The 26,169-nt window shown below is 40.8% G+C and overlaps 4 protein-coding genes across 8 annotated transcripts; 2 read left to right on the top strand and 2 right to left on the bottom strand.

Annotated features, from left to right (window-relative positions):
- Positions 1 to 382: 382 nt before the first annotated feature.
- On the bottom strand, positions 383 to 6,746 carry LOC119547618 (putative ATP-dependent RNA helicase SoYb). 2 transcript variants are annotated; one of them, XM_037854544.1, is made up of 6 exons: positions 6,621 to 6,746; positions 6,172 to 6,559; positions 5,952 to 6,000; positions 2,610 to 5,029; positions 678 to 2,552; positions 383 to 626 (listed from the first exon to the last, which is right to left on the bottom strand). In XM_037854544.1, exons 4-6 carry the CDS (start codon positions 5,022 to 5,024, stop codon positions 417 to 419), a joined length of 4,500 nt encoding a protein of 1,499 aa, XP_037710472.1. In that variant the 5' UTR covers positions 5,025 to 5,029; positions 5,952 to 6,000; positions 6,172 to 6,559; positions 6,621 to 6,746; the 3' UTR covers positions 383 to 416. The 2 variants fall into 2 exon arrangements, with proteins under 2 accessions (XP_037710472.1, XP_037710471.1); XM_037854543.1 differs by having other exon boundaries at positions 383 to 2,552; positions 6,172 to 6,225; positions 6,293 to 6,559.
- A 1,257-nt stretch (positions 6,747 to 8,003) lies between these two features.
- Positions 8,004 to 13,718, top strand: LOC119547578 (putative oxidoreductase GLYR1 homolog). Of its 2 annotated transcripts, none has more exons than XM_037854481.1 (9): positions 8,004 to 8,291; positions 8,691 to 8,727; positions 9,922 to 10,004; positions 10,063 to 10,909; positions 10,966 to 11,076; positions 11,630 to 11,900; positions 11,972 to 12,061; positions 12,126 to 12,215; positions 12,368 to 13,718. In XM_037854481.1, exons 1-9 carry the CDS (start codon positions 8,212 to 8,214, stop codon positions 12,565 to 12,567), a joined length of 1,809 nt encoding a protein of 602 aa, XP_037710409.1. In that variant the 5' UTR covers positions 8,004 to 8,211; the 3' UTR covers positions 12,568 to 13,718. The 2 variants fall into 2 exon arrangements, with proteins under 2 accessions (XP_037710409.1, XP_037710410.1); XM_037854482.1 differs by having other exon boundaries at positions 11,975 to 12,061; positions 12,368 to 12,567.
- Positions 13,719 to 14,447: 729 nt separating this feature from the next.
- LOC119547082 (translocation protein SEC62) lies at positions 14,448 to 18,247 on the top strand. 2 transcript variants are annotated; one of them, XM_037853779.1, is made up of 4 exons: positions 14,448 to 14,602; positions 15,772 to 16,587; positions 16,651 to 16,958; positions 17,544 to 18,247. In XM_037853779.1, the coding sequence occupies exons 1-4, from the start codon at positions 14,567 to 14,569 to the stop codon at positions 17,635 to 17,637; spliced, it is 1,254 nt and encodes a 417-aa protein (XP_037709707.1). In that variant the 5' UTR covers positions 14,448 to 14,566; the 3' UTR covers positions 17,638 to 18,247. The 2 variants fall into 2 exon arrangements, with proteins under 2 accessions (XP_037709707.1, XP_037709706.1); XM_037853778.1 differs by lacking the exon at positions 14,448 to 14,602 and adding an exon at positions 15,428 to 15,597.
- LOC119547081 (biorientation of chromosomes in cell division protein 1-like 1) lies at positions 18,247 to 22,641 on the bottom strand. 2 transcript variants are annotated; one of them, XM_037853777.1, is made up of 2 exons: positions 18,776 to 22,617; positions 18,247 to 18,714 (listed from the first exon to the last, which is right to left on the bottom strand). In XM_037853777.1, exons 1-2 carry the CDS (start codon positions 22,615 to 22,617, stop codon positions 18,405 to 18,407), a joined length of 4,152 nt encoding a protein of 1,383 aa, XP_037709705.1. In that variant the 3' UTR covers positions 18,247 to 18,404. The 2 variants fall into 2 exon arrangements, with proteins under 2 accessions (XP_037709705.1, XP_037709704.1); XM_037853776.1 differs by having other exon boundaries at positions 18,249 to 18,723; positions 18,776 to 22,641.
- Positions 22,642 to 26,169: the final 3,528 nt, after the last annotated feature.

Genomic DNA, 26,169 nt, shown 5'->3' with positions numbered 1-26,169 from the left:
AAAGTAACCCAGAGTTGTATTCCTAAGATTCAGTGTTGACTAACGCTGAAAATACACTGACCAAAGCTACATACAGGGAATCTGCAAACGTAAAGCCTTCTATATTCAGGGATCTTAAACTACTTTAAGAACGGAATTTAATAATGATCTTAATAATCTACTTGATAGACACATAACACCTTAATTGTAATGATATCGTTGCGATTACCACTATACTTAAAGAACCCAGACCTGGCTATCCACTTAAAAAAATCTTGGGCAAAATGACATTACATTTTTTTACATACACCAAAATAAAATAATCGGTTCTATGATAATATAAGGAAATTTAATTTGAAATATAAAGAAAAACTAACGATTAAATTCAAGTTCATAAAAGAAAAAGTAGAAAGATAATAAAAAATAAGTGTGGTACCCTAAAAATCCTCATATACAGAGTCGTCCACGTTGCCATATTCCACTCCCGACTCGATAAAGACATCCGGAGAATTGGATTCGTCTTCCTCTGAATCGGAGTGGTTATTTCGTTTTTCGTGATTTAGGTACCTTTCCAAAAGGATCAAACCCACGGATGGTGGAGCACCCTGAGCACGCTCAGTATCGTATATCAACCAATGGGAATGTTGCTGGGCATACAGAGAGTTAAGAAGAGTAGGCCAGTATATTGGTAAACCAACCTTGGTCAACTTGACATGTAGGTAGTAGCCATGTTGCTTCTCCCTGTCGATCTTCACCTCGCCCAGCAGATTTAGAAGGCAACGTTGATTGGGAGTAGGTGTTGTCACTTTATAAACAATGGTATTTCCCTCTACAATGAGCTTATACTCTGGTACCCGCTGTTCAATGATTAGCTCGATATGGGTTTGGGTCTGATGCCATTTAACCCTGGGATGCACTACTTCTTCAGATTTTGTGGCACAGTTCAAGGACTGCGTTACTTGTTCCTTCGAAGGCTCCAGTTGAAATTCTTCAAGTGTTTTATTTAGTTTTATAGGTTTTGCACAGGACTTCCTTTTAGGGATGTCCTGGTTTTCCTCTCCGTTTACAAGGTTGTGTATAAAGTGTTGAGTATCCTTTTTCTTTGAGGGAGTCGCAGTGTTCAACTCGTGAATCAGAGTGTTTAATAATGCAGTAGTACTGTCTATTGATGGGTCGATCTGGGCTTGTTTTTCCTGTATTGATTTCTCGTCAGTGTCCTCAGTATCCACTTTGCAAGTGCTTTCTTTATATAATTCCTTACTCCCTTTCTCTTCTGATTTTTCTGTATTTATAAATCTTTCGTGTGACGCTATCATGAAGCTTTTCTTATTACTCAAATCGCTTTCCTCCGAGCTTTTGGTCAGCTCTGTGCATTCCTTTCTAGGAGAAGTAAGTATGAATTTATGATCCTCCAAATCGGTGTTCCTCCTTACGAAACTAAAGTTTTCCTTGTCGGCTTCCAGCTTTTCCATTTCCTGTTTTTGATGCTCGTGCATGACCCTCAGTTCTTGAATGCTTGATTTGTCTGTTTTGGCGAATCCTTGCCGAAGCAGTTCCTTGCTCAAAAAGATTTTGTACACACTTGTAAGCATCGTCGGACACTCCTCAATTAAGGCAACTTCCTTGACATAGACCACATCTAATACGGCGCAATCAACGCATATCTGGATTACCTGACCATCAACCACATGCAAGTTTTCCTGAACCCATTGAATGGTGTTCGCCGACCACTTGCCTTCTTCTCCTGCTGGAACTAATTCTGACAAACGAATATCCATAGCCAGAGGTGGTAGGGTTCTATACTTCTCCGGACACTGCTTTAGCTCACTCGGCTTAACCTGCACTATCTCTCGGCCATGATCCAGGAATTGGACACTGACCAGTTGTTTGGGAGGGATGTCCACAATTCTCACCCTCCTCCAGGTTTCTTGATACAGCACAAAACAGACATCGTTAAGGTTACATGGGCTATGTACCTTCTTTGGCACTCCCAAGCTCATTTTAAGCACTAATGTCGACGGATTGGAAGGATATGGCACTTTTATCCAGGTGGTCGAATCCTTAGTCTTATACTTCATGGGCCAGACGGCCATATGAACTGCATCGTAGACTTGGTACAACTTGCAGCGAATTAACGTCCCCGCTTGCTGAAGCGGATTTCCAGGTCCTGGAAGATCGGTGCTAACGTAGTAATGTCGCTTATTGCACTGGTTTCGATTGCAATCACCACTGCTAAGTAGGTACGGACAGTAGGGAAGACTGTCATCCAATTTCAGCCAGCTGTGGGGCATCAACTCCTTCGTTTCGATGCCGTGATCTTGTAGGAATTTAATGGTGCGTGACCACTCCCTGGAGTTCCTCTCGTCCAGCATTAAGTAGGTGACCAAGGAATGTTTCTCATTTCCCGGTGATGTCGTCAATAAATTACGTATGTTGCCTGCCATGGTATGAAAACGACTAGCGAATCTCAGCCAGGACTCCGAAAGACTGAAGTGGATAAGCAGCTCAATGTTTCTCATGGGGAGCTGTTCCTGGAGCTGGCTATCCTTGACCAGCATCAACTCGTGTGGTTCCTGAAAGAGATTTTTTGAATATTATAATATTACACATATCAAATACAAATTTTTTACCAGATTTAGAGCTCTCGAAATGCCCACACATTGATGTCCGGCTCCGGTTAAAACTATTTTCAGGTGATCCAGCTCCATCTGATCCTTGCAGTATATCAGTGTGCGCTTCCTTGGACCTTCCTGTGCCGCCAGGATTTCGAGAAGCTGTTTGGTCTTCAAGGCGGAATTGCGTAGAATGATTTTCATTTTGAGACCTCCGTACAGAGCAGCCTCGAAAAAATCTCCAAAGAGTATAAGTGGTTTTATCGATCGCTTCAAGAGTTTCCTGTATTTCTCCGAATGCCATTGCTGAGCCACCAGTACCAACTGCATCGTTAAACAACCAAAGCTATGCACTTTTTGCAGCACTTCGTCCAGGAGTTGAGGATTCCCCAAGCGCATGCGATCGAAGTCATCGAAGATGAGGAACTGCAATCTAGTCAGATCCACAAGGTTTAATGTACTGACCAATATGTCCAATAAATGGGTCATTGTGGTTACTAAAACACCGCACGAGTTAAGTAATATAAGATATACATCATCCATGGAATAAGCGTGTGTATTAACCACATTCGGGAATTCGGTGTTGTAGTCCCTCATCAGGAAGTCGCAATGGGAGGTCAATTTCTTGGCATTCTCCACAGAATCCACCACCAGCAGGGCCAGAGGACCCGGAGCAAGGCGATCCTCAAGGGAAGTGGGTGCATTTTGCAAGGAACGCAACACGGATGAGCAGACCACAGGAAGGTAACTCCAGGAGCGACCTGTTCCAGAGCCATTCACCAGCACAAGGGATCCGCCTTGGACGAGATGGGGCCAGGAGTACATTTGAGTGGGCAGTGGCGAATGAAACTTCAGGTCATTCATGGCCAACTGGATTTCCTTGCACAAATGTAGCTCGTTATAACTTCTTACAGGATCCACCGTCTCGGCGCTGTGTGCCAGCACCAAATGGGTTGGAGAACCCTTCGATTTATAAATTGGAATATCTACGTCGGATTCAGCTTTCTTCGCCAAATCAGATGTTGATGTCAAAGTCCTTGGATTTGATTGGTGGCTTCCACTTCTTGGTATCAAGCTGCCAGAAGATGTCTTACCAAGCATGTCATTAAATATCTGATCCAACTTCTCCATTGAAAAGGTTACTGTTCGAGTATTTAGTTGGTCAGTTTCATTACCATTTGAAGCTATAGACGAATATATTGTTGATGACTCGGATATTTCAGCCTTATCTGAGCAAGAACTTTTTAGTGAAGATGTTTGATCAAGATGTGCAGTAAAATTCTCAGATGATAGTGATGGTTTTGTCGGATTTGAATCACATCGATTGTCTTTTTGGTCATACTTTTGGTTAACTGCTGATAGCTTCAGCTTTGAGATACAATCTGATAGATTCTCTGATCTTACAAATTTTTCATCCAGTTTACCATGCACTTCTAATTTGTTCTTCTTATGTGGAATTTTTGTATCAACCTGTTTTGACCAGTTAACCAGGGCTGTTTGCACGGAATTGCCGCTGTTGCTTTGAATCTTGCTCAGGATTTTTCCAGTTTCTGGTATAAGATAGGTATTACGATTTTGAAGTAACGCATCCAACTTCTGGGGCTGAGTTGACGGATGAGTTAATGTATATCTATTAGCACCTGCATTCAAAGCTCCGGATACATTGGTGTAGATGAGCTTCTGCAGATGTAACTTCTGGGGGTTTTCGGAAGACGAACTACCAGCCACTAGCTCCATTATGCTCCTGACACGCGGACGCGCATCGATCGCCAAGTCGTTGATCTCCGCCAGTTCAAAGCTTAACTCATCGGAAGAGCTACCCATCAACATGGTTTGAGATTCATTTCTGCGGGCATGTTCACGCTGTATAAGAAACTCTGCTGCATCCTCAGTTTGGCTAGATGATCTTAACAAAAGCTGGCCGAAATCTCGATTGGATGAGCTTTTATATAAGACTTTAAAAGTGAGCTGGGTGGCTTCCTCCAGCTGCTTGTCCAGGCTTCGTATAGCGGATCGTGGCCAGCAACTGCCAAAAGAGGGAATGATAAACGCCACTCCACCCTCTTTGATGTCCCAGAAACTACGGCTCAAATGCTCAGGCAGTGGCCACAGATCCCGCACAGAACAGCAAAGGGTAAATCCGTAGTCCACGATCCTAACCAGGTACTCCTCATACTGGCGCTTGAGAACCACACCCCGTAGTAGCTTGGGCGGTTTCCATGGCATGTAGCGCACAATAACCCTTTCATCCTCCAGGTAGACGGTCTTTGATTTTTCGCTGCTGCAGTAATCCTTTAAATCCTGCTCTATTTGTAGTACCAAGAGGGCTGACTTTTGTACATCCTTGCATTTTACATAGCTGAATTTGTGGGGATTCACAAAATGTGTTATCAAAATGGGTTCTCCTTGGCCAGCATCCAGTTGGGGTTCCATTTTAACTATAAGTAAATCGAAAAATAAGCTTTTGTAATGAAAATGTCATTATTATTAGGCAAAGTAAGATTAATTTTTATGCAATCTGACCATGTTTATACCCTATTTAATAAAAAAAAGTTCTTAGTTCCATGCTCTTTTTTCTACAATAGTGGATGTAGCTTGGAAAAAACCGACTGTTTAAATAAACTTGAGCTTAAAGCATGGTTGCGATTTCCCTGTGAACTCATGTGGAAATTACTGCGATTCCCACGCGTCAGAAACTTTGGCAAAAGCGAGCCAAAAATTGTGAAGCCAGCCACAGGATTAAATTTGTGGATTCGGAATGTGATTTAGTAGGGAGTAAATTAGCTAATTTAAGTTGGGGGGAAAGCGAAAGCAAGTGCGGCAAATGCGCCGGCAACTGCAGCTTGCAAATGGCAAAACAAAGCGATTGGCTAAGCCGCCAGTAAGGAGGTCCTTGTGCCTATTTGCTGTTTGTTTGCGCTGCACTAGATCCTGCTGCAGTCCCTCCTCCTCATCCACCACCACATCCTTGGGCTGTGGCGAGTGGTGAGTGGCAAGTGGTGCTCCACAATCGGCAGTGGCGCGTGCTCCAAGTTGTTGTTTCACCAACACTTAAAATGCCCGAGATGTTCTCTAAGCCGACTTATTTGTGTATATAAATGCAGGAGAAACGCTATACATTATTTCAGTTAATTTAACATGTGCTTGAATAAATAGGGGTTTATTCTACAGAGCTAGTGCGATAAGAATCCGAAACCACCCCATATTATATCTGGAAAAAATGAGTGTTTATCATAAAAAATCGCAGAATAGTGTAGGCATTGAATATGTAAATCGGATTAATGGAAACCGATTGAGTAAACCTAATCAATCAAAGCAAAGTGGGTTAGTAAGTTGTATAGGAGAATTGGGTGTACTCACTTGGACTGGAATTGGAACTAGTACCGCTTTACATAATCTTTCTTGAGGCCTGCAAAAATAGTTAAACTTGTTATTGCATTTGTGGAGAACACTATTTTTAAATACAAATATGCACAAAAATATAAATATGTATATATAAATTTCACCTCGTTACAAAAAGTCTACATACAAGAAGATAAGATGGCCGAATATTACGATACTATCATTTTGAATAACTCACTTCTGCAAGATCCCGTTGCTCCAACCAATATTGAGTTCCTATAAATCAATGGATCTAAAATTACACAGATTGATAGATGAATATTAGTAATAATAGCAGAATCAATTGTTTGATAATTAACCATATCTTTATAATATTTTAAGAAGGGCCAGACTATTTGGACATTCCAAGTGAGATGTTAGAATCCGACTGACTTCCAATAGGCAATTGGTATTCTTAATTCTTCCAATTCTCAAACAGACTCCATCAAAGTTACATATTCATATATGTATATATGTATGTATGTGCTGATATATTGTAAACAGAGAAGATCCCTTTTTGAAGGGTCAGCACAATTGGATTAGCGTAAACAAACTCGATGAAGCTATGATATTTGAGACACTTTTGGCTAGAAATACACGAAGAAGAATAAATAAATGTAAATTTACATATGTTCCAATATTACATACTTGACTGGAATCCAATAACTTGGAATAATTCCTTTCTTCGTCGAGATAAATAGGAATTAAACCTTAATTTCCAAGAAAACAAATAGAAGCGCGAAAAATAGAGTGCAAATTTATCGAATTATCAAACTTTAGAGGTGGCACAAGATCGATATCATCCCTGATTGACTGACCAGTAAATATTCAAATTGAAAAGAGTTCTATGTATCTGACCATTAAATAATAATCATCTATGTAGATTTACTACATTTTTTTCATTGCCATTATCACATTCAAATATGCCCACGTGGTAACAACACAAAAAAGTAGTGAAACACATTTTCCGAAATAATTGATGGCAATCTGGTTACGATAAATCCCGTCCCTTTCACCCATATCGCGCCTGCTAATTGCAAAACAAAATGCCATTATTCAACCCAAAAGTACGGTTTCTTTACCTAACGAAAATACAACTTTTTACCCCTTTAACAGCCACGATTTTCCCTTTTTCCCTATTGTTTGTCAGGCACCAGGCCGCCCATAAAACTTTGACCGAGCAGGGTTGTCGCATGTCCCCCGCAACCCCTGCAGCATTTTCTTTTTATTCCTTTTTTATTTGATTGTTTCATATTTGTGAGGATAATATGGTTGAGTGTTGGGTGTCAGAAAAAACTGGAGGTGGGGGTGGACGTGCGGTAATTTATTTTACGACTTAACGGCACTTTATACTTGCGGTTAAGTGAAAGTCTTTCTACGATTTTTCGTTTTTGAGCTCAGAATCTCAAAGATTAATTGGTAATTCGGTTACACATATTAATATATATTTATAGACATAATAACAAAATGCAAGCCTAAACTAACTAAAAATGTTATTTATTTTATTTTTTATTTTAGGTTATATGCATACTAAGTCGGAGAAAGTGCTTAATTTCTTTAGGAATGTTGGGTTCGAACATTATTAAACAAATTTTGCAAACAGAAAATCATTCGGCTGACAAATGGTAAATATGTATTACTTATAAACATCTTTATTTTACATTCAGTTGTATTTGTATTAAAACCAGCAGTTGGAATAAATTAAAAAATAGTTCCAATCATTTTTCAAATTAGGTATGTTCATAATAAAAGAACTAGTTCACTTTTATCTTACTCTCTGATTACCTAGAACTATACAAAAAGCAAGAACTAAGCCATAACTAATAAAATATATTAGTATTTGTAATGTTATACTAAGTTATATAATATTTATATATATATTAATGCAAATAAGAACTAAATTCGTATTGCAATTTCAATTCGAGACAAGTTGGCAGCCCTTTTGTGTGACGTGACACCTTGGCCGCTTTCCAACACTAACCGATAGCCAGCCAAAATGGCGCCCGCCAGCTATCGCAATCCGAGCAAATACTATCGGTTCGGCAGCGCATCACACACACAAAGCGAAAAAAAAAGAAAAATACGGGTGGCCTGCGAGCAAAAAAAATATCTCTAAAAAGCAACGAACTCCGAAGCCGAGATTTGTGCTTGTACTAATTTAAGTACACCAATTAGTTCGTGTGCTCCGTCCGCCCAAGCCAGCAAAATAACCAAGTTCAATATACGCCTGGACAACATAATGTCGAAGAACAAAAAACTGTCGCTGTCGGGCGGCGATACGGCGGAGAAATTTATTTACAAACCCAAGGATCTGATATGGTAAGCAAGGATCCAGGGACCTGGGAAGATCTAATGGAGCATTTAAAACCCCAATGGCAGCCAGAAAACGAAACTAAAACCAAAGCAAACACATAACCTCAATCGCGCACCGTTGGCGCTCCAAAAAAAGAGCAGTGAAGTGTGCATAAAAAAAAGCAATTAGCGCTGCTTTTTCGACCGCCACGCAGGGCATTATGTATAGAGATCCATTGGAACCATTTGGGGTTCTTGGAGTTACATGTGTGGATTCCGGGCGGCGACGTCGACGTCACTGCGTTGGCGCTTTTTTCGCGCGCGCGCCCTTTTTTTTTACCATCTCATCTGCGGCCAATATGATTTTTCCCCGAATAGAGTTTTCAAATGTATTTTCCTAATTGCATTTTTCCTTCTATTTTCCAGGGCCAAAATGAAGGGCTTCACTCCGTGGCCTGGAATGGTAAGCAGTGAAAATCACCGATCGGAATGTTTACGCCGCTGCGACGTCGCGTCGCTGCCGCCTCCTCTGCTGCCATGTTGTTGTGTTTGTTTTCGACTGTACTTTTCGTTCCAACGCTGCCGGCGTCTCTGCCGCCGCTCTGCCATCAGCCACGCACTTGCACACTCTGCTGCCGCTGCTTTGTTGTTGCTGCTGCCGGCGGCCTGGAAATCGCCCGACTTTGGAGACCCCGCTATCGGGGGCCCACGAGCTATGGTTTTTCGATCGTGTACAGCCAGCATGGGCGGAGGAGGGGGAGCAACGCGCCGAGGGCATGGATTTCAAGCAGGCGTTGCCAAGGATATCTATAGAGATAGCTCCTTTTCAACGGCTCTTGATGAAAAAGTTCACCTTTTAAAGAGCTCTTATCTAAAAGCCTTGTTAAAACTCAGTTTTTATCAAGATATATCAAGATAACTAGCATTTCCCTTGTGATATACCAAATGTTTTTTGCCAGAGATTTCTCTAGAGCTCCTTTTCAACCGTTCCATATGGAAAAGTTTAGCTTTTTTAATGCTTTTATCAATAGTCATGTTAAAAAGGCAGTTTTTTATTAAGATATTTCCAAAAATTATAATTTCCCTTGTTATTATAAAGTGATAACAATTGTTTTTTGTATTATTGAGTCAGTGTTAATACCAAAAGTGATCTATCTCAATTAGGATTTATTAAGAAAGTGGTTAGAAATTAAAAAAATATAGTTTATTTTGTGTACGCTTAAAAATTTAGGATTATTATTGAACATCTCTGTGATATTTGTAAATTCCTCAGTTTTTATTGGACCTAGAACCTTATTTCTGTTTTTGATGTATATATTTATTATTTGATTAATTTATTATTCTTATTTATGATTAATTAACAGGCAACTTGAATATTGAAAGGAAAGAAACCTTCAAATGTTTAAATAATGTGGATAAATTCAATTTTGTAATTCCGAAGGATTATAAATTCTTTTATGTTTAAAAGTTCTAAGTTACAAATTAGTTTTACAATTTCTAATTCATTTATTTATTTATAATATATCACATAGTGAGTTCCCGCTATGCGCATTTTATGAAAAGTGAACTTTAAAATCTAAAATCCATAAGTCCATGAAACTGGACCCGAACCGGAAGCTATATTACATTGGGTTCTAATTATCATTATTCCCCCCAGATCGTCGATCCCCCCCTTGATCTGCTCAGCCAGCAGCGCCGGGCGAATACCAAATGCGTGTTCTTCTTTGGATCTAGAAATTTGTAAGTAAGATCTAGAGCAACGCAAGAGAACAAAAGTAATATGTGTAACATTTAACAGTGCCTGGATTGAGGAGAACAACATTAAGCCTTTCGAGGGGCCCTGGAAGGATGAACTGGCCAAGGTGAGCAAGCCCGCTGCTTTCCGCCACGCCATGACGGATATTGAGAAGTACATTGACGACCCCGCCGAGGTGGACGAACAGGTCAACAAAAGCTGCGGGGCGCCTAATCACGCCACCGAAGCCGACTTCGACAAGATCCGGGATGGCCTGGACAACGAGGAGACTGTGGGCGACGAGGCAGCCGTCGATGCTAACAACGGAGTAGTGGCTCATGTGGTGGGCAGCCCCGAAGAGGGCGAGGGTTTGGATGGGGAGGTCAATGCTGATTCCTCAGCGTCACCAGCGACGACGCCGGCGACCACAACAAAGGCAGGTGGCAAGCGGACGCCCAAGGCCAAGTCCGTGGCCGCCACGTCGGTCAAGTCGACCAAGGGATCGGCCACAAAATCCACACATAAACGGCGCACCTCCGCCCAGCAGACGCCCAGTGGGACATCGAACGCAAAGCGGGGAAGGAGGGCTGCTTCCGGGGAGGCAGTGCAGGATGTGGATGGTGCCACGCCCACGGCCAGACGTCGCGTGGAGACTGATGCACTTTTGGCCTCACTGGCCGCCAAACGGGCTCCCAATGCAATTGCTCTGCTCGACCGTCCGGTTGTCACGCGGCCGGAGGCGCAAGTTATCGACATGAGCTCGCGTTCCAACACGCTGGCCGATCGCGAAATCGTGCCCTCAGAGCAGACCTTTGGGTTCCTGGGTCTTGGCATGATGGGATCGACCATAGTCAAGGACTTGATCTACACAGGCCACAAGGTTGTGGTCTGGAACCGCACCATTGACAAGGTAAGTGTCTACTTTAGTGGGTTTAAGGTTCGTCTTATGACATTTGCGTTTTATAGTGTCAGCCCTTTGCGGAGGCCGGTGCCGAGGTCAAAGACACTCCCATGGATGTGGTGGAGGCTGCCGACGTTATCTTTTGCTGTGTGTCGGACCCCAAGGGCGCCAAGGATGTAAGTCATAAATACATTGATTGATTTGTAGGAATATGTGGAACAAGGGGATTTTTGTGTGTTATTTTTAAGTTGTTTACGAAATTAGATTTGTCTATTTTTTAATTAATCTTTGATGTTAAATTATTGTAACAACGTAAAAGCATAAAATTTTAAGTATTAACAATGTTACGTTGGCATTTTTCAAATTAAAAAAACATGCAATCATAACAATTTCAGTAAGCAACGATTATATTGCTAAAAAAAATATGTTAATTATGATACACTGTACTTGTTGCGGCAAAGATCGAGTAGAGCTGTTCCCTACGCCCGCTTAAGAGACCGGTGATTTATGTAAACAAGCACAAATATTCTTCGTATTTTCTCCATGTGCTAATCAAAACAAATAGGTGCTCTCTTTATGGCGCCGTTGTTTGTAGACTGTATAAACTTAAAATAAATTAGAATACAAAGGCATTGGGAAATAATATATGGGGTATCTTAACAGAGGACAAAAACCTTGAAGCTGTTTTAAAATGTAACCATTTAATATGCCCTTTTTCTTCATACTCAGCTCGTTTTTGGCAACTGTGGTGTTCTGCAGTTGAAGGACTTGAACAACAAGGCCTACGTGGAAATGTCTACCATTGATCCGGACACCTCGTTGGACATTGGTGAGGGTATCAAGCAGTGCAACGGTCGCTATCTGGAGGCACAAATCCATGGATCGCGCCAAGAGGCGGCGGATGGCATGCTCATCATCCTCGCCGGCGGAGATCGTTCAGTGTTCGAGGAGTGCCACTCGTGCTTCAAGACCATCGCCAAGAACACCTTCTTCTTGGGGAGTAAGTACAGCCTGGTGCAATGATATTTTCCTCAGAAGAATGTACTAAATCTGTCGTTTGTTCACATCTAGCAGATATCGGTAACGCCTGCAAAGTGAACCTTATTTTGCAAACCATTTTGGGAGTGAGTCTGGTCGGGTTGGCTGAGGCGTTAGCTCTTGGTAAGTTTGCTATCTAGCGTTTTTAATAATGCGGCTTTTATAATCTTTCATATTTCCTTTGCAGCTGATCGTTTCTCCATTTCCTTGAACGATATCATAGACATTTTCGATTTGACTTCAATGAAATCACCGATGCTGCTAGCTAAGGGCAAAGGTAAGGCTTAAGGCATTTTAATTTCAGATTATATGCTTAAAAGATATTTTCTTTAAGCATAATGGAAGAATAATATCCTATAAAATAGTTTATAAATCAAATAATTTTATAAACATTATTTTGAACTTGTTTTATGCCTTATTTCCTTTCAGAAATGGCCAAGGGCGACTTCAATCCACAACAGCCTCTGAGCCACATGCAACGCGACTTGCGCCTGGTGCTCAACATGGCGGAGAATCTGGACCAGTCCATGCCCGTCACGAGCATCACCAACGAGGTGTTCAAGCACACCAAGCGCTTGGGTTACAGTGAACACGATTCGAGCGCCGTATTCGTAAGATCCAGATTTTAACAATTAGTTAACACGACTAACGTTTAAACTATATTTTATCATTTAGTTTAAAGCGTACACCGAACAGAACAGAACCAGAACACTGACAAACAAAACACACACACTCAAAAACACAACAGTAACTCATAACCCCCACTTACCAACCACCCACCACCAACCCAAACTGACAGAGGCGTTCGATCGCAAGGAATACTCGGGTGTTATAAAGGCCACTTTGGTATGCCCTTGCGATAGGCAGCGTCATCCTAACCTTTCGTATCTTTCCCCCAACTCCCCACATACGAAGCGTTCTTTGCAAGGTGGCTAGAACCGACCATTATATCAGTTCTACGACCCAGTTCTGTGACCTAGTCGGTCTGCTTGAGACGCAGCAGCCAGTGAAGTGTGCTGGGGAGAGTGTGTTCAAAGGCTGGCGGTAGAAGAACATACGCTTTCCGGAATCACTTTAACGAATGTGCATTATACGTCTTTAAAGTGTTTTTATTGTATTCTTTTGACGGGTGAAACGCAATCCCAGAGAGGAGGGAGGCCTAGGGGGCGCCGTGTTTCCGATTTTATGTTTATGATAAGGCGTTTCCTCCCCAAATATCATTTAAAGTATGTGGATACATAAACTGTAAATGTATAGAATACTGCATCCGAATAAAATGTACAAAGCATACTTGTGAGACACCACCCTGAATGTGGGAGCATGGACCCCCAAATGTATCAAACCGACCTCCCCTTTTTGTGCATTTACTCTCCAATCTTATATTTTCATGTATACATTTTACACATTTTTTCTAAGAATAAAAAGTAAGCTAAACGATCATACAGATACATACATTGCAAACATTTGGCGTGGCGGTAACGACGACAGATTTGGTTTAGTTATAGTTTTCCAACCTTATACAACAAACGAGACACCCAAACTGATACGGAAAACAAAACAGAACACACCACAACTGACGCAAAAAAAAAGAAAACAAAACTACAACAACCGGAAGCAAACAAAATAGCGTAAACTTTGATCGACCCATTGGCGAGGGTCATTATTAATAATAATAATAAGAATATATAATAAATAATATATTTTACTTATTATTTAGTCTGTATTTTGTTGTAAAACAAAGATTAATAAAAAGATAATTTTAATAGAGGATGTAAGGAAACTAAATTGTTTGAGTTTACATTGAAATCTTCATATTTGCTCGATATAGCGCAAATAATGATATATCGACAGATAAGGTAGGATAAGTGTGACTGCAATCAAACTATTTTTGAATTATATAAACTTGCCTGAAATAAACCAGAAAATATATGTGTCAATAACAAAAAATGTAAGAGAATTTAAATTCGTAATTGGATAAATATTGGATTGTAATCTATGTTTCAGACCGATCTTTTCGTATGTCATATAGGTGTTTTCTAGGTGAAGCTCTTTTTCTAATGTTAATTTGTAATGTAGTACGAAACATCAATGATCAGGTGATGCATATAATTTGCAGTTCCCTTAGTTGGGGATATCAACCTGAATGTATCTTGGTGTATTAAAAAAGAGGCAACAAGTGGGTATTTGAAATATGGATTTCCATTTGAAAAAGTAAGAAAGATGTTAGCAGACTCATTCCAAAATATATTAATAACACTTAACTAGCTAAAATGAATATTTACACTGGTGAATATTAATTAGAAATAAGAAAATGCAATATCTTCATGGTTTTGGAAATATCGACGGTTGAAAACCTTCTTTGACAAGGAGTTCAAAATTACTAGATCTTTTTGTTCCAGAGGTTCCGTCGTTCGCCGCTTGGTATATTTTTGGTATATTTAAAAAATTTAAAATGGTATATTTTCTTTCTATCGATAAGCCATCACTATCGATGTATCGGGAAACACATCGATGTTTTCTCCACCTCTACTTTCGTGGATGTTTATGTGGTGCGTGTGTGGCAGAATTATTATCAAAATTACTGAAACAACAAATTTCGAGTCAGCAGATTGTCACACTTGAGCGGAAATGTCGGAAAAGAAGCGAACCCGTCGCCGTAAGGATGTAAGTGCCACTCGTTTCTGATGGGACAGCATGTAAAAAGATGCGCGTGTGTGGGTGCCCACAGTCCAATTGGCATGCCGAAAGTGTTTGTTTTTTGTTTTGATAGAAAAAGAGAAAAAACGTGAGTTCGCAGAAAAGGAAAAAGAAACCCAAAACGCAAAACGCTGATATGCGAGATCAGACGGGCCATTCACATGCACGCTTATTTGTGGGGGGCAAGTTCAATGCTGGTTGCGTTCGCACCGTGTAAAACGCCCCCCGCCTGCAATGGTCTATAATTAGATGTGTGTTGTGGAAAATGTCTTGACTGCGTATTTAGCAGGGCCTGGTTTTTCGGTTTACATACTCACTTTTCAGTCAATTAAGTTTTTGGGTCCACAATTTGAACAGCTGAGCTTGTAAGCTTTGGCCCGGTCTGGCAACGCTGTAAGCCCGTCTTGTAAGTCGATCTCGCGCTCTCTTCTCTCTCTCCCTCTCGCTCTCTCATTACCCACACATGTCAGGTGCAGGCCCACTTATCAGCTGCTCTGGTTGTTGTTGTTGGGGAAAGTTTGAGTACAGGCAGCAGGTCATAGGCGGGGGATGCAAGGGGGGTTTACCCATCAATAGCCCCCCACAGAGATTTGAGTTATCATAGAAAATCATGTAAAATTATAGTTATTTAAAAAGCTTACTCTCTATGCTAAGCAAATTTGACCCCCCTCTGAAGTAGTACTCCACATCCGCCCCTGGCACTATCAATGTGCTGCTGTAAGCGTGTGTTTGTTTGTTGTGGTGATCGCCAGCTCGTTTGACCAGAGTCAAGATTCAATACTTTCTAGACTCTCGGAGCGAGTGCAACACGTCACGACCAAGAAAAGCTACTTACTACTACGATTTCGGATTATACTATTTATTAAGTTCCATTTTATACAAAATACCACTCGAAAATGAGCGCAGAGGAGGAGTATTACGAGGAGGAGCAAGAGGAGCAGGAAATCTTCGACGATGGCACGGTATTTAGAATAAAAATCCCACGTATCATGAGCCATCTCAACGGATTGAGGGTGACGAATACGAAATTGGTGTCGTGGCCTATATTCGCTTTTAGGCCCCTTCCCATCCAACCAATCGATCGTGAAAGTGACTTCCTAACCCCAATATCCGACTTTTTACTTTTCTTTCTATAGGAATACACCGAACCGGGGGCCCAGAAGGTGGACAAGCCATCGAAGGATGAGAAGAACGTGGCCAAGTGGCTGAAGAAGAACGTGAAGACGAAGAAGACCAAGTTCCTGAGCCACATCGTCGAGTACTTCACCTCCAGCAAGGCAATCGATGCTCTCTTGAAATCCAAATTCACTGAGGGCAGCAGCCCGCTGTTCACCACCAGGGAGCAGGTGATCGAGTTTCTGGACGTGATGCTGGAGCACAAGTTTTTCCATCGCGCCAAGAAGGTGCCCGTCACGCTGGAGGAGATCAGGAGCAAGTCCGGTGGCGACAAGAAGGCCGATAAGGAAAAGAACCAGGATAAGGAGAAGGAAAAGTCGAAGGATGACAAAAAGGACACGGATCCGGAGGCCGAAAATGGCCAAGGCGACGGAGGTGCTTCTGGCAACGAGAAGGAGAAGGAGAAAAAGGAGAAGAAAAAGCGCAAGATCCGACTGGACATGCATCCCGAGCAGATCTTTGTGGACGGTTCCGAGGCCTACGTGTGGATCTACGATCCCATTCCGCTGCACTACTGGATATTCGGCTTCATCCTGCTCCTGGGCGCCGTGGGCATCTGCCTGTTCCCCCTGTGGCCTCCACTGCTGCGAAAGGGTGTCTACTATTTGTCCGTTGCGGCGGCTGGCTTCCTTGTCTTTATCCTGGCCCTGACTATTATCCGGCTCATCGTGTTCATCATCGTGTGGGGATTAACCGGTGGCAAGCTGCACTTCTGGATCTTCCCTAATCTGACCGAGGATGTGGGCTTCTTTGCCTCCTTCTGGCCGCTCTACGAAGTTTGTTTCGCAATGATTACTCACTTTTTGTCACCTAACTAACTGCATTTTTCCTCCAAACAGAGCAACTATAACAGTGGCGCTAATAACTCGTCCGCCAAGACCGACAAGAAATCCAAATCGAAGGACAAGAAAAAGGAGAAGGACAGCGATGCCGAGGACACAGCTGTAGATGCGGATGGGGATGCTGACGGCGATGGTGACGTGGATGCGGAGGTCTCCACACTTGAGCCAGAGAAAATCGAGCTCATCAAAGAACACGACACAGACATGGAGATCCGCAAGCGTCGCAAGGTGGGTGCCGATGAGTACGAGGAGGACGATGTGGAGGAAGAGGAGCCGCAAACGCAGCCCAAGGACTCCAAAGATGGGTAAGAAGGATCCGCTCAGTAATGACGAGGATTCCTGCTTTATTGCTCGAATTTGTATTTATAATTTGTTTGATTTCCGTCGGCGTTTTAGTTGTATTTTTTCATACAAAAAGCAATATTGCGTAGCGCAAGATACATAAATTAACTATAGCTTTTAACTGTAAAACCTCTTTGTTCCTTAATAAATAATATTGTATGTGTAAAATGAATTAATCCTTTTTTATAGTTTGCGTTCATAACAATTTTATTTCGTTTACGGAGCATGTCACTTGTAAATACATTTGTTTCGTGGTCTGTGGAGGCTCATTTTATTGGTAGATATGGTTTTAAGACTAATCATTTTCATGGCCCATGGTGCAATTGCTACTGGTGAAATTCGAGGTATTCCACAGGTGAAATCCCAATTGGTTACGATGTAAATATAAATTAAAATCGTGAGTTTTCAATTCAAAGCTTGGCGCAGAGTAAGTTTTATGCATCCCATACAGTTTTTATTTAACAATATACTCATTGTTCGATTGTCCCACATTTATTTAGATTAATTCACATTGATTTGTAGTAATTTCGAAATGTTTTTGTTTTCAGAACGCCACGCAACTCGGGATCCGATTCGGAGAGCTCGAGTAAAGATTACGAGATAATCAGTTCAAGTGAAGTGCAAAACGTTGCTGGCAACTAGGATGGAGAAACCACAATATATATTAATATTTAATGATCCACATCTAGCTAATTGATAAGACATAGAACAAGAATCACACATCAAGTACATCAGCACACACACGATTCCAGGTACAGCGAATTATTGTCCCTCAAAAATGTACGATGGATGTCGTAATTTTTAATCGATGTTCGACTAATCCGCCTTAAGTTGAATTTAAGTTTAAAGTTTTCCATTCAATATGTATTTTGGAAGTAGGCGTGCAGACTTGAATCACAGCATTTCCTAATTGCAATATTATGTTGACCCAGAGAATTGCGAATTTCTCTGCAGCAGTTGGACCTTGTTTTGCCGCTTAGTTACTCAAGCCGTTAAACAAACTAAATATTACTTATTTGTATTCCTATGTTTGTAAATGTATACAGTGGAGCACTGGGCGAGTGCAAGAAACGATTGCAATTGATAATAATCATAGCGAGTACGTAGATGTGAGCGCATCATCTTTATGTGCATAAATATTTACTCTACATGTAATTAAAGCGAACTAACAACTTAAAGAAATTAGTAGTGTAACACGCAATTAACTATTATATAAATAAAGCTAGGCAATTCTGATCTGATGTGAGAGATATTTGAGCGTTTTTTAGTTCTTGCTCGAACGTTTTATTAAAAAATATACAACTTACAAGACGTCTTTGAACTTATTAAAGGATTTTGGCAAGACAACCCATAAAATGATGAACATTTTAGGCATACAACAAATTTGTTAGGTTTATCATGTACAATTACTAGTGTTTTTCATCTATTACCACACTTATTTGAAATTTTCTTTGCTTCTTATGCGGAATTTTAATCAGCAGGTTGTATTTAGAGTTGGTAAGGAACTGTGATGGGTCCTGGCTCTGTGATATATCTCGTGGCCTTATAATCCTGCTTCGACCAACGTGTTCCAATGGATCGCAAACAGTGAGCTTGGCTTGAAGCTTCGCACATGAGGGATAACCCACCAGCCAGAAGAAAATGCCAGTTGTTGGTCCATTATTTACCCTTTGAGGAGCGGCTAATAAGGCCAGTGGATAGTCTCGAATGGGAACTGATCTGAGGGGACTGTAGGTGGATTATTTATAAAAAGAATGTGTTGAATATGCTATTAACTTACAGGTCTTTTTTCAAACTGCTGTAAAAAAGAAGGGACACAAAAGAATTTCCTTTGGTCAGAAATTCGGCATCAAAAAAGAACTGCTTTGGTAATCCCTCTACTACCCGGTGACAATATTCTTGTGGTGAAGCATTTTTTGCCGACTTGTGTCGATGAAATTGGTCAAAATGGGAAGCAAATGTCTTCATATTTAAAGAATGGCCGCACTTGTGAATAGGACACGCATATTCTTCTTCCCCGATCGATTCTGATGCATCCTCAACAGGTTCGTTTTGTTTAGGTAAGCCCATGGTAATAACTTGCCAGTTTAGATTAGGCAGTCCTTCATACTCAGTGGTCCTTTGGGTCACAACGGGTTCCGAACCTGCATCAGACTCAGTTTCTATTTCTACCCTCGTTTCCAGAGGAAAGCATTTTGACTCATACTCGCTTGACGAGGACATGTTCGTAATAAGACGAAGAGGTTTTTGGGGTAGATCACTCTTTTCACAAGAACAATTTGAAGAAGCTGTACCCTTTTCTTCTTCATTTCCAACTTCCTCTCTTTGCTTTGGAATGCTTGAATTGTATTTTGATGTACTTGATATGCAGTCCAAAGGTTTGGCTTTTACTTCCAATTCGGCAGTACCAATATCTTTTAAAGTTTCTGTGGCAGGAACCTTGTTATTATTATCCGAAGCGGGGCCTAAAACTTCATACCCTTCTAAAGCCTCAGGATTGGAAAATCTTTTGTTTTCTTCAGTACTAGCTAATTTATTGGTATATGGTTCCAAAAATTTGACAACAGATTCAGCTTCTTTCGAATTTAGCAGCTTTATTGGTTTACTCATCATTTTTTTTAGTTTCATTTGCATCGATTTGTCTATTTTCCTCCTTATGTCATAGCTCACTTTTGAGGAACTGTTTTGCGGGGCCTGATTTAAAAGATCTTGGGTTATTTCTTTCCCTTCTTTTGTCTTAGTTTTTATTTCCAAGGGATTGTCGGCCACGCTTGTGTCTTTAATTTCCAATTTAGATTCTACTTTTAGAGATTTTTCTGGTCTTAAACTTTCCAAATCTCCATCTGAAGTATCCCATTTCATGCGTTCTGATTGAGATTCAAAAATATCGGACTGAGACGATTTGCCATCACTTAAATTAGTTTTAATTAATTGAATTGGTTTCGACTTGGTGTCCTTTTCTGGACTACTGTCAAAGAAAAAAGCAGACTGTGAGAAGTTCTGAGCTTCATAAACACTGGTAAATATTTTCTCCTCTTTAAACATCTTTTTTTTGTGATGCACCAAGTTCTCATTGGGTTCCAAAGAGGTTCCATTTTGTTGCGTGTTGATTGAGAATTTAAGTTCCTCGTACTGGATCTTGCGACTTTGGTATTTTATTGGATGGGCTGGCCAGACGGGTTTTCTGTGTTTTCTACGTTGCCGAAAAGACAGACCTGGTAGTTTTGGAGTTGCTAAATGGGCTATCGGTGTTTCGCTTCCGCTATCATCATGCGCATTATCTTCACTATCTCGGTAAGCTTGTAGATCGCTAAGATTAATATCAGGTATGCGAAATTCATAGAGGGAGAAAGGTGGTTCATCCGAAAGCAAACTTTCCTTGATATATCCCAAAATACCTTTGCTGGTATTCACTAACTCTCTAACAAAGGTAGCCACCTGAAGCTTGGGGATCTCTCGGCACATATGGGAAATTATCTCAAAGGTTTCCACCACACCCCAGCTAAACGAAGGTTCTTTATGTCTACATACTCTGAAGTTATTTACCGGTATTCTCGTCCTGATCAAATTCGCATCTTTGGCTGTAGTTCTTACATTCTTTTTCAAGTATTCCTCTAGTTTATTGGTAGAGTTATTTCGTGGTTGAACAGTTATAACGGGTGGACCTGTGTTATTTTGCATTTTAGGTTTGACACAATGATGTATTTTACAAGGAGATTGTGATGTCTGACAAATTCTTTGACCTTTTGTATTGATACCTTTTGGGATTGCTTCTCGAGCAATGATTTTTGGCGTACTTTTATTCATACTATCAGCCCGATCTTCCATCCTTAAGGACTCCTTTTCATGATTCTGTTCTTGTTTTCCAGAAAAAGGTCTAACGCTATTAAGTTTTTGCTTTATTGCATTTCCTATATTTCTTTTTATACCGATTAAGTTTTTATCACGGTTTGAGGATTCATCAAGCCTTCTTGGAATTCTACTAAATCCTGTTTTTGTTTTAGGATCTTTTCCTTCCTGATGCCTAATGTTTCCACACTTTAAACATGTTGATTTGGATTCAGCGTTGCTTGAATATACCTCTCTTCCACTTGCATTTGGTGAAGACTCATCTATTCTACAGAATTCCCGCTCCCAGCTAGAATCACTCAGTGTTTTGGAGAAGAGTTTGGAATAATCTTGAAAAGGCTTTGTTTTATTTGAAGAATATACAGTCTGTTCAGTTGACACATCGCTTAACAAAGAAGCCGTTTCAGGATTATTGCTGGACTGGTTGCTTATTGTCTGACTAAGTTCGTCCAGTTCCGGAGTCTTCTCAATTTGGTCATCCTCGGAGATTTTCTTTTTTGAGTTGAAAAGTTGATCCATGATAGATGCTATAATGGAGGATCTCTCAGATGCTAGATCTTTATGTTTTTCAGGCTCTTCTTTGGGAGGATTGGAAATTGGATTGTTTAAGGAACTAGTTTTACTTGAACTACTGCAATCGAATCCGATATGATTAATGGTCTTGATTAAATTTTTCCGTACTGAATTCGTCATGTAAAAGATTCCAGATAGATTTTCATTTGATGGTTCAGATGATAGATCCAAGTTCTCGATGCGATTGTTGGGCAAATCCTTTCGTGGTTCTATGTACAGGGATTTGGGTCGGTGGAGAAGACAGCGAGCACTACTCACGACGAGAGCGTCCTCCGAAGGACCTTCGTAGTGCTCGAAGGGGCAGAACTGACTGACGGTATCCAGCGAATCCTTAGACTTGGGTGGACTTAGTCCACCGCCCTTTTCCCTGTCATCCAGTGTCTTTGGGCTGGCCAGGATGTTGGTCACCACTTTGGAGAGGGGTGGCAATGGGCGACTCCTGTGGCTGCGTGGCGGCAAAGAGCTGTTCAGGCTCCTCTTGGAAATAGCTCCTCCAAAGGTATCCGTAATGGGACTCTGCAAGGGGATGAAGTTGTTGACAAATAAATGGCTGTAGCTCTGGTTAAGGTGGTTTTTCCGGCTGAAGACGTCATGGGCCCTGGCCACCAGGCTGGGCATCTCCGACCGCGATGACCCCGATGATGGCGGCGGAGGAGGACGTGGTGGCAGTGGTGAAGAGGGTGGAGATGGCGAGGAAGGAGGCGGGGCTGTGGGCTCCTGCTGACGACGGAGCATGCCCTTTGGTCTCGAATACAAGCCATGACGCCCCGAATACAACTTGCTTTTCATCTCCTCACCAGGACCACCGGGTCCACCGGTACCTTCTTGTCCAGCTTCTGCCCTGGCCAAGCCACCACATTTGCCGCATCGGCAATTCCGATGATCTCTGGGTTTCTTTGCCCGGATGGCCACCTTCACCCGAGTCATCTGTCCCTTTTTTGGCTCTTCTGTGTTGTGACGTTGTGCCAGGAGATTCCTCTGGTATTTCCGGCCTGGATATGCATCCTCGTCGCTGGAGGAACCGTGTTCGCCCTGTGGCCGCCTGGCCAATCCGCACACCTCGCAGAGCAGATGACGATTCACCGGGATGTGGAGCACCGCCCGGGGCAGCTTCTCGCACAGGCACCATTCCCGCGGCCAGGTGAGCCCGCTGGACATGTTGTTCATGTACAACGAGTACAACTTGTAGAATCGAAACATCAAAAGCGAGCGACTTTGATTTTTTGGAAAGCAATCGGGTCGAGAAACTTCTCGGAAATCGGGAGATTGTTGTCAATTATATTACAGGGTTGGCGACCTTTGGTAATATGGTGCCTCACAAATTTCTAGGGTTTCGAAATTATTTTAACATGTCATTTTAGGTATAAAAGTATGCAGTGAATAAAGAAATGCCATCTAACTAAATAAATTCATTGAACTTTTGAGTTTAAAATTTATTGTTGCATACTTTTAGACACCTAAATATATAAGCACCTTTTTTAAATGGAATTTAAAAAAATATTAATTTTAATTTTAAAATGGTGAAAGTTGTAATCTTTAATAAAATAATTTCTATTTAATTATTTTATATTATTTTTTAGTAAAGTTGTTTCAATTTATTATACAGGACCAATATTTTATATTTATTTATTTTATAAGGGCTTAATGAGGTATCCAGAAATGGGTTCTATTTAGTTAAAGAAAAGAACAGTAACCTATAAATATTAAGTTTTGTTTTGTTGGTTGTAATAACATTAACAACAATTATTATTGTTAAACATTAACGAAATTAAAAATGAATTTAAAAAATATGAAAAAGAAAGCGATAAAATCATATTGATGTATAAAGGGTAAGCATTTCTTCCACAAATATGTGCTCCTTAAATTGTAATCCTTCCTTGTGAAATCTATTTATTTAAACTTCACATTCACTTGACTTTGTTTGCGTTTTGTGTAATTTGTAATTGAAGTTTATGTGGCCGGATGGCTCTGATTGTACGTGTTCTGGCCCATCACAGAGTTGGGAAATTTAATTAAGTTTCTGCTGCATTTTTAATGTACATATTCAATAGAGTATTATTTTTTTTTTTGTATAGTTGTCCGAGCGAAAGAGCTGCTCTTGAATGAGCTGCTGCATCCTTGGAAACAATAAGCAAAATACTGTTGAATGTACTATGCATATTCGCCCACATCCTGGAAAAGCAGATTAGTTGCATGCCAATCTAAGTGAAATTTCATGTTTCATATGCAATTATGGTTCTGGTAGGAGAATTACAGACCACATATATATACATACATTAACACTTATAATTGACAAACACACTTCAGCTTGCGTTTGGAAATTATTTGGATTTTTACTGCAATAAATATGCACAAGACGATTCCAGGAGCCCAAAGACCATACAGTTGACCCGAATACTCGGCTCCTTTGGCAGCATCTTGTTTAATTAACTCGATAGCATTTGATTGATTGGTCTAATCCCTCTGCTTTGCTCCCAAGTTCGCCCATCACATCAGCACCAAAAACCAACTAAAAACCCCCCATTTATCCAACCCATTTCCCGAGGAAAGTCAATAAACACATTAAAAGCGCATCGCCTTACAAAATGCTCTGCATCTTCGGCTCATTGAGCAGCTTTTGAGAAGCAGATCCGAGGGATTCGAGGCACAAGGCGTTTGGCAGGGAATTTATGCACTCAAATCAAGCAGGACGATAAATTATGGACCCAGTCGCTATCCAGCCGGGAGTTGCTAAGTTCGGGTTGCACGTTCCTCTGTCCATTTTGAATTACAAGCCGAATGTCCGGGATTTATGCGCGCCGCTGGCCATAAAAATATTATTCCCAGACTACGGACCACAGACTATAGCCTCTTTGAATCGGCGCCTAATTGTTCAGCATCGATTGTATTTCAATATATTCCACTATGGAATACAGACAGAAAAAACCTAAGCATTTACTTTCAAAAATGGTATGAATTAATAAATATGGGATTACAAAGAGAGACGTGTGGTATTTTAAACTATTATTACAAAGAACTTAGGAACATTTTTATTTAAAACCACCTAAAATTGTGCCTAGAAATATACCACGGAGAATGAAAGATATTTTAACGAGGCCTTTTACCTTTGCATTATTTTGTAGCATACTTTTAGACACCTTTTAATTATTATAATGCTTATCAGATTGATGGCTTCTCCCGATGTATACGGCTTTATTTAATATGAACAAGATTTGGGATAGAATATTAGGTAATATAATATTTAAAGATGAAATATATTTTAAGAAGAACTTTTACCGTTTTTTATTATATAGCATACTTTTAGACACCTTTTAAAGTGGTTATGGTGTTTTTCAGATTGATGGGATCTTCCGATGTATAAGGCTTTATTTATTAAAAACAACATTAGTTGATATAAGATATAAACATACAACATATTTTAATAAGGACTTTTACAAAATGTATAATATCGTAGCATAATTTTAGACACCTTTTACAATGTTATAATGCTTTATCCTAAACAAGATTTGGGATGGAATGTTAGTTGGTATCCCATTTTAAAGTTATCCCAAAATGATTTCATTTTTTACCCTGTATGGAACTACAAAAACACTTCGATGTCTGCGATCGGAGCAACAAAAATTATTTACTCCCTGGCGAGGCATTTTAATGCGTTTTTATTGCGATACTTTTAGCGTCATTTCATTTTCGGCATTTTTCCTTGCCATGGAATTTTCACCCCACCATTTTCGCCCCCTTTAGCTTTGCCGTAATTTTTGTAATTTTTTGGCGTGGCTTTTAGTTGGCGTTTATTGCATTTCCTTCGGCATTTAAAGAACGGACGCCAGTCCGGAAATTTAATGTGTGGTGCAACTATTTGAGGCATGCACATACGCAAAACGGGGTTGTTTAAGGGGGGGTGGTTGAAAAGGGGGTTCAAAGGGCAGCTGCGGGGCGGAAAACTCCGGGTTGGGGGGACTGGTGGCCAATGGGATGAATATTTTTGCATGCAACTGGAGTCGCCCGGAAAATTCATTGCATTCGTTGAATGCGTACCAGGAAGCCCATTCTGAGACCACTATTTTTTTAAGCCCCCGTCCCTTTCAGAGGTCAAAGGTAATGAAATATATAATTATCCGCTATTGGTGGGCATTCAATTGGGGTTCCACCTCAACTTTAATTACAGAAGCTATTCCTCCAGCCAGTCCAACCACATTCCACAGCACTCGAGCTGTATATTGTATATTAAATACTTGCCATTAAGTTTTAAGCAAATTTTAATTACAATGCCGTTGCTTCCGCCATTTAACACAAAAACAATTTCCGCCCGGGGCATAAATATTTTAGATCAAATATTGCAACTGCTGCATGGATGGGGATGAGGATGGGGATCCCAAAAAGGGGGTTTAGGATGTGGGTGCTAAATGGGTTCCTTTTTTTTTTTTTTTGCCACTCGGATGGGCGGCTGGGCTGCCATAAAATATGAAATTCAGTTCGTGGCTACGTGACTCGGGAGTGTCTATTTTTCAGCAGCACTGCTGTTGCACAAACGCATCCTCTGTTTACTTATTTAACACAATTTTCACATTTCATAATTCAAGTCCGTGTGAAGGAGGGTTTTTTCTGGCTGCAAAATGATGCCTGATGGGCGGTGGGCTGTGGGCGTGGCTGTTGTGATACGCATGCGTAACCCCGCTTTGGGGCATTGAGTTCTTTACCCATCAAAACGTTTGTATTTTCCGTTTAATGCTTCTCATCTTGCAACTGGTTATT

Source organism: Drosophila subpulchrella, chromosome 2L (assembly GCF_014743375.2).
Source record: "Drosophila subpulchrella strain 33 F10 #4 breed RU33 chromosome 2L, RU_Dsub_v1.1 Primary Assembly, whole genome shotgun sequence".
In the NCBI taxonomy this organism is placed as follows: Eukaryota; Metazoa; Arthropoda; class Insecta; order Diptera; family Drosophilidae; genus Drosophila; species Drosophila subpulchrella.
This window is presented reverse-complemented; position numbering and strand designations above follow the sequence as displayed.